The sequence below is a fragment of the Silurus meridionalis genome, chromosome 25 (genome assembly GCF_014805685.1).
Source record: "Silurus meridionalis isolate SWU-2019-XX chromosome 25, ASM1480568v1, whole genome shotgun sequence".
Taxonomy (NCBI): Eukaryota; Metazoa; Chordata; class Actinopteri; order Siluriformes; family Siluridae; genus Silurus; species Silurus meridionalis.
The window spans coordinates 13,512,062-13,520,384 of record NC_060908.1 but is presented as its reverse complement, the minus strand read 5'-3'; the positions used below and the strand labels follow the sequence as shown (position 1 = coordinate 13,520,384).

General features: G+C 42.8%; 1 protein-coding gene across 1 annotated transcript in view; it reads left to right on the top strand.

Annotated features, from left to right (window-relative positions):
* The first annotated feature begins 866 nt into the window (after positions 1–866).
* The window catches only part of tmem132e (transmembrane protein 132E), a 238,781-nt gene continuing 231,324 nt past the window's right edge, over positions 867–8,323 (top strand). The window contains exon 1 of the mRNA XM_046838888.1: positions 867–2,173. Coding sequence (XP_046694844.1) covers positions 2,116–2,173 — 58 coding nt within the window. The 5' untranslated portion in view covers positions 867–2,115. The remainder of the gene's footprint in view (positions 2,174–8,323) is intronic.

Below are 8,323 nucleotides of genomic sequence, written 5' to 3'. Positions count from 1 at the left end.
GACCACTGCTCTGGACATTGAACTGCTGAGGAACTTTGGGCCCTGGCATTCATTTAGATGTTACTGCAGACCAAGTTAGACCCCTTTGTGGTATTCCCTCATGACAGCAAGAAAATTAGTTATGCCACAGGGTCATATTGTTCAGAAATGGTTTGAGGACCCTTACAAAGAGGCGTTGACCTAGTTTCCAACTTCCTCAAACAATGGCACGTGCTGGACAAACAATTCCGATTGGATCGGGGGCCTCTTCGCTAATGTTTTCATGCTGGATACTCCAACAATCCTTTTAAGATCTTGTACCTTGATTGCGGAACATAATGGTTTTAATGTTATGACTGATTAATATATATATAATAGAGAGTTTAAGGCTTTAGGTTACTGATCAGAAGGTCAGGGGTTCAAACTGCAGAATCACCAAACTGCAAGTATCACCTGGTGGACTCTTGAGCAAGACCTTTAACCTTTACTGCTGAATGGGAGAGTGGGAGCTCAGTGGATTCAATTTAAGTTATTGGATTTCTAATTGGAAGGTCATGGGTTCAAATCCAAGCTCCACCAAACAGCCACTGCTGGGCCCTTGAACATTACCCTCATTTGGTACGCTGTATAACTACGAAACTGTAGGTTGTTCAGGATAAGGGCATCAATGGCGGTGTAAATGAATCTGAATCATTCAAAACACTGAATTACGTAAGAGGTCTAATGATTTGCCTTGAGCGGACACGTGTTGCACTAATTGACGCAACTGCTATTTTTACATGAACGCGCACTGAAGGAGGCGGTTTGGGACGCAGCCCGCATCAGACCGCAACTAATTATGGTCGGGCGCGTCACGTGACCAGCGTGGCCGGCCTGAGCACGTGACCGAGCTCGGTCTCATTCCTCTGAGGAGATTTTCCTCCTGTCTTTCTCTCAGCGCGGAGAGAAACCGCACACACACCTGGAGTGGCACTCGGCGTTCTGTAAGACACCTGAGGGAACCGAAAACAGAAACTTAAACCGTTTTCTGGCACTAAAAAAACATGGGAATTGGTCACTTTTAAGGCTCATTTGTATGGAAGAAGAAGAAGAAGGAGGAGGAGGAGGAACAGAGCAGCAACCGGAGCGCCGAAGTCTGTTTTTATCGGTTTCTTAAGTAATATATAAACATAAAAAAGGACAGCAGAAGACGTTTTCACGACGTGGCTTGTCTTCGTGGAGGACGTGAACCTGTATCAACGTGAGAACTTTTAGTTTGTTTTGAAGGAACCGCGTCTTGACAGAGTCCTGCTGGATTTACCGGACTCTCTGTGGAGAACTTTTTTCCCTCAGACTTTCACACAAAACAACGGAATCGAATTGATATCGTTTTTATTATTGTTGGTTTATGAGCTGCTATAGCGCCAGCCAACAACCTTAAAAAAAAAGAAAGAAAACATTTTCCATTTTGCCTCCTGACAGGAAAATGAGCCGTCATTTTAGTTCGGCTAACCCGTTTCACACGGACTAGCTAACCATTTTCCACCTTTATCAAGAGTCTCAAGTGCTTCGTTTATTGTTTTTACGGTCTTTTTTAGTTACTCATTTTCGCCTCAGGAGTTTTTTTTTTTTTTGCCCGTTGAGTCTACACCGGTTTCGAATCGGTTGCTGGTGCTCTGAGCGCGCTCGAGAGCTGCGCGCGCCGCGTGAGCGAGCATTCTTCACAGGAAGAGGCGCGCGCGCGGGCGGGCTGTAGGCAGGAGCCCGGATACCTGTTAACTTTTTACTTTCGCCGCGCGCGAGCGAGCGTGCGCCCGAAACGCGCGAGTGTGCGTGCGTGCGTGCGTGTGGTGCGCGAGTGGAGCGCGCGCGCTCGCTCGCTCGAGAGTGTGTGGCTCGTCGCCGCGGGAAGCAGCTCATCTGCGGTCACCGCTCGGCGTACTCGGGGAATGGACGCGAGAGCCTCCGGTCAAGTTTCGCGTGCGGTCTCGCGCGCAGGCTCGCCTATAACCGGACTGCTATAGCCCGAGCCCGAGCGAGTCGCAAGCGGAATATTTCAAAGAGCGACGAGCGTGCACATATACATATATTTATATGTGTGTGTGTGTGTGTGTGTGTTTCTTTCCCTGCTAAGCGGATTTACACCGGACCACTACAATGTCATTTGCACGGGTTTGCTTTGGAGCTCTGCTGCTGTGGACGATTGTTTGTGATGGTAGGTACTTTTTTTGACACCCCCCCTCCCTCTCCCACCCGCACATAGCTATGAACGGTCATATAGCTACGCATGACACACACTGTAGGTATAATGGACCCGTTAAATATATGCATGTCTGAATTTACATAGGAATCGTGAAAAAAAAATGTACATATTTGTTTAAATGTGCTTCACTGCAATGCTTTCTTAAGTCCTAATTGGTAATTCCACGCACACACGCGGAAGCGCGCGCACGCACACACACACGCACGCGGGGCATCTCGAGATGTAATTGCAGCAAAGAGGTGTCTGTGTCATGGTAGTTTGAGCTTCTTCCATTCTCGTGAAGTCTAAAGAAATCACAAACTAATCGCTATTTCTGTGATCAGATGAAGTGCAGAAATGAAGGGTGATACTGACATGAGCTTCTTTCCACAAGGTGGGAGCACGAGTGCACGGAGTGTACAGAGTGTACAGAGTGTACAGAGGCACTGACAATCCAATTTACCACTTCAGAAAGATACCAGCAGCTTTACAATTCAGTTTGTGTGTTTAAGTCTCAATTCAGTGTATGTGCATGGCAACATATTGGAAAAAACGTTACATTACATACATTATAATTCACCCATGTCATAACAGGGAGGGAACAGAGCATGGAAGCATGGGTTCGTTTTCAAAATCACAGCTGTCAACAAGGCAATCCTGACCTGCACATGTTGCATAGATTTTTTTTTCAGGCCCAAGACTGACTCAGATTTGGGGTCTGTTAGTCACTATTTATTTAACTTGCTGGTGATTTTCCCATCTATCCCAAAAAGAGCACCCTGAACGTGTTTCACTTAATACATAACACGTGTCAGTCCCTTTGAACGCTAACTGCTCATTTGCATTGTATTTTACTAACAGAAAGAAATAAGTCCTACCCACACACTCGTTCAGTAATAGGTGCTCCATGATGTAGGTGTGTGTGTTAAGAGGAGGAGAACATGCAGGATTGGGAATCAACGTGTTCCGTGTGATGAATCAGACATTTGGTTTTCTGGGCACGAGCAAGAAACCGTACTCACCTTTGCACGTCGTCTGTTTGTAACAGTCCACACTGTGGCAGTACTTCTTGATGATGAGGAGTGTCAGTGGTGTCATGGTGGATTTTTACTGAACGTTTTGCAATCTGAATTCTAAAATATTCTTGAATACGTCCCACCATTTTATCACTAAGCTTTAATGTGTTGGGGTTTGAATTGAGAAGAAAAAAAAAACACTCTCATCAGTTAAGTACTTAATGTAGTATTGTGTTTTGGAATCTTTCTTCCTGCAATATGATGTGATGGAAATGGAGACCTGGGAGAACCCTCTCATGCAATGTTGACATTTGTTGACTGTGTTTAGTCGCAAGCTTTCCTGAAATAAAATGCATGTATTTCTACGTGAAGCTTCAGAGTTTAGGAGCTGGTTACTTTTAAAAGTATGAACACTAAAATCTCATTCTGACTGAGGAACAAGCACATCCCAGACATTTCAGTGCAGAGTTTCAAATATAAATGAAATTGATAAAATGCAGTGTTTGTAGGGCAACAGCAAATCCAATGATAGTAAAAAGTACATGAAGACATTTCTGTGTAATGCTAATTGGGTATGATAGGGTCCCCTATCCATCACTTGTTAGTCATGTCATGATTCTTTAGTACTACTTAATTAAAAAGAAGCCTTAAATATCGTGATCGTCTGATTTCTTACCACGAGAATATTCTGATGCCTGTGCAGTGTGTGAAATCCAAACAGTGTGCCATAACCAGTTTTCTGTTTTCCGGTGTCTCATGACATGTGGGACAGCCCTGATTTGTATTACATTGCCAAACTAGCTGTCAAGAATACATGTTTTCCATACGCAAAGCAACGTATTCCCCATGCCCGTCGATGTCGTTTAATACCCTTTCCTTTACGGAATGTTTACGTCCTGTCTAGCGAGCAAATGTTTCTTTGCCGCTACACCCTTTGACATACCATATCGCAATCAAAGCACTAACTTAATAAAACATGCCCTGTCACCGTAACCGGGGATGATACGGCTTTGAACTGCCGTGTTGAAGTCTCCAATTCCATCCCATCGTTCTTGTTCTTAAAGCTCGCGTCGCTTTCATGTTTCACTGGAGAATGTCTCTCCCAGCACAAGCAGGGTTATTGACAAAAATACGAGTCTGGGATGTGAGGGCAGGATTTTAAGTTGCTTTGCGGATAATGGCAACCCAAATATGTATTAATGTATTATTTATTTATTTTTTTTCAGTCGCAACATTCTTGTTTGTCGTATCACATTGGCTTTTCATGGTCACATTAGCAATTTCTTGCATAGCATATATGACTTGCGTACAACACGGTAGGCATCTACCGATACAATCAGCCATGTTGAGCGTGCATCAGTGCACATCAGTGAGTAATACTCAAACACAGCTGTAACAGATAATATGCAAACAGACATCCTCGAGCATATTTCAAACTAAGATCGTCACTAGAGACCATTTTCTCATAAGTAGTACAAGCAGCGATGAGTCGTCCATCTTTCTTGTTTATTGCACCATATTTCAGGTGCGGCCCCCTCTACTCATGAAAGCTTCGACAAAGACACTGTTTCATCACACATCCTGATTTGTAATCTAGACAGCCTTTAAATGCACTGATGCTGAATTTGTGAGACGATAAATCTGCCCAGGACAAGTCTGTGTCCTTCGCTTTTGTTAATGACAGACACTTTATAAAAAAGACTAAAAAAGTGCATGTAAAAGCAGTGAAAAACAACAATTTCTTTCTTCTTTTTTTTTTGTAATCTACAAGCCATGACATCTGCGTCAAACTTTTTCTGCTTTTGCTTTCCACGATGTCTCTTCCTCCCGTCTCCTCAAAAGCAGATCATCTGCAGAGGAATGGCTTTCTTGTATTCTCTTGTTTTATGCATTAGTCTTCAAGCTGACAAACATGTTTGGTATTTAGCAGCAGGGGCGCACCAGTGACTAGATAACAGGACCCTTTGGGTCGTCAGCGCCTTATAACAAGCTTGTTATTGCACACCTGATTTTTGTCTATTTATTTTATCCCTTTTGTTTTTGTGCCTTTTTTTTCCCCACTCCAAAGTTTTTATAGTGGCAGGAAAAGACTTCAGGTGAACTTCTTGGTATGACGATATGTGCTTTGTGTTTATGATTGCACTAAATTGAAACGGCTGGTCTCGCCTAAAAGCCTGTGTTAATTTTAGCCGCAAGTCAATAAATCACGCCGCAACGATAAGCTTTAACAACGTATTTTTAGTGACACTCTATTGATCGCTTTTTTTAAACTTAGAATACAAAGTTGTACTCGCCATAACGGACCAATGGCTCTCTCTTTTTTTTTTTTTTTGGATAAAAGTAGATCAAACGTCTTCTCCATCGAGCACTGTTTACTTTTGATGTTCTGTCAAATTTCAAGCAAAGGCTCCTTGAATAGACTGCAAGTGATTCTTTATGTTCGTTGTAGTCACATTTCATGACCAGTTTGACTTGCTTGTGGTTTACCAGCAGATACTGTCAAAGCTCGGTGGTATTCGCATGGGCTTCCCTTTAATTACAATGTGAAAAAAAATTCTGCTATTAAGCCATTTTCATGGTTCTTCTGCTGTCCTTGCAAAGACTTTAAACTGTGAAGGGGCAAGTGGGAGCTCACAGAGTAATAAAGCAGTAGCACCAGCAGCCTCTAGCTGGAGCACTGTGCATGTCGCTCCTGTTTTGCAGTTAAAGGCATTTTTTGTGGCAGGCTGCTTCCTCTGTGATGGCGTGACAGAGACCCCCCACGTCCACTGCAGGCCCCAGGGCTTAATGGCCTTTTTGTTCCATCAGAAAGCATGCACCAGTTTGTTTACATGAATTGCACATTGCCATTTGTGCAGGAGACTTTCTAATCACAATCGCTCCATTCCTCAGTTGTGCCAAGGATAAATGTGTTTTTTTTTTTTTCTTCAATGGGCCTAATGGCATTAGTGGAACGTACACTTCCATCACTTAAATGTCCTTCTTTTAGGTTTTAGGTTCATCTCCTGTCATGCAAGATAAATGGGCTCTCTGCAGGCAACTTGCCTGACCCATCTATCTAACCATCAAGCCTCGGAGAGCAGCACATTCTGATGATGTGTATGGATTGTAGACATCATGCAGATTTCCTGACCCCCTCCCCTGCTCGAGAATAGCTGACTGGAGCTTTGATAAAGATGAAATGGCTGCCTTGGAAGGCTCTAACCCGTATTTTCTGCTCTTGTTTGTACTCCTTGCTGGTACCCATCACCATCATTGGATTAGTATCTTGACAAAATAGAGGCTTCTTAATAAGAAAGTTGTCTGGAGCTGCAAGAAAAAGATCCTAGAAAATTAGAGATTTTTTTTTGTTAGTCAGCAAAACATCTTTACGGCTAGTAATTAAGGAGCGCTGTGAATTTGCTGAAATGGGAAGACAAATAAAATAGCAGGGGAGAAAAGGTTTCCCCTTATGGAGTCGAATCATTATCCCGCTCAACTTCAAAGACGCACAGCCCTTTAACACTCTGTGCTCCAAGATAGTTTTACAGTAATAAAGGAAGCAATAGGTTTACAGCACTCTGAGATGATGGTAGACTCCACAGAGGATGGGAAATTGGGCAGCTTTCTTGTTTCATGGTCTCAGATTTGTTCTGCATGATCAGCTGAATCTTTCGGGTTTCCTGTGAGAGATTGGTGTGTGATCACTGCTGTGGAATTCGTGGACAGTGGTCTCATCCGTGGCCTTCTGGCATACTTTTAACTGTGTATGTGGTGCTATCTGACCATTCATCCTGCTTTAATCTCTGATATGCAGGGGTGGAGGACAAATCCCAAATCTGTTAGCGTGCCTGCAGGCTTGTGCAATATAACAAAGATATGGTTCCTACACAATATTAAGTTACCACAATATCTAGCAATGTTTATTGTCGGTTATATTAGATTACATAAAATACCAGTGAGTCTACAGTTTGCATAGGAGTATAAGTAATTCTCTTTCCAATGATGTAAGTTTTTCTACCCAGAAACATAAATGAGTAGGCAAAGCTTGTCAAGCTCGTTAAGTAATTGTGTTAATAAAGGAAGTAAATAAGTGTGTGGTGACTGCAGGCGGTGGGATTTCGGTGTATCATGTGCTATAGTTATATCACGTCACGTTCTTCTCTGCAAAATAATCAGTAGCATTTCGTCTTTCTCCAATTGTTGCTCCAATCGAGGATCAATGTGCTAGTGATCGATTTTGGGTCTTTCCACCGACTTGTATATAAAAACACAACTAACTTGGACAGCTGACCTTTTGCATGACTACCGTAATTTCCGGACTATTTAAGACTGAATTTGACCGATTTTTATTTTGAACATAAATAAGCCTCACCTGACTATAAGCCGCTGTCTACATTGAAACTAATGAACTTTACACAGGCTTTAAACAAAAGACAGTGTCTGTTACACGGCTTGTACCTAAACAGTAGCCTACCAAGAAAGTCATTGTTCACTGTCTTCCTCCTTCCTTTCACAACTATTTCTCTCTGGAGTTTTTCTTTTGGCATCGTCGTGCGTTTAAAAATCACCATCGATGAATCTTTTCTCCTGATGCCGTGCAGCTCAGAACACAGGTGAAGTGTGTGTTTTCATGCCCGGTTGTTTTCAGCGTGACGAATGATTCGCATTTCCTGTAGACAGTCCGAGTGAGCGGCAGGTCAAACGTCAGAGGAACATCATCCATATTTATGATGTGGTGCGGCCCGATTCAGTGGGAGCGCATCTGATTTAATATAAAGAGTTTCATTTGTTCACCTGAACCCGTTCGGCAATTTCATTGGTCTAATACATGGGGCTCAGTTTTTTGGCTTGAAGCTTTTGACCCGGGAAAAAACCCAGGAAAAATCCATATATTAGCCACTTCATTGGTTAAGTCATGGGTTCAAAGCGTGGAAAAAAAGTAGCGGCTTATAGTCCGGAAAATACGGTAGTTATTCTTCTCTGAAAGCAGATATGCTGCTGATCCCTGCATGGTTTAGCTTTATTTTCCTTCCTGGTTTTAATGTGCACTGTGGAAATGTCTAATTCATAACCTAACCCGTCCTCTCCTTCTGATTATCGAACGAGTACTAAATGCGATTCAAAT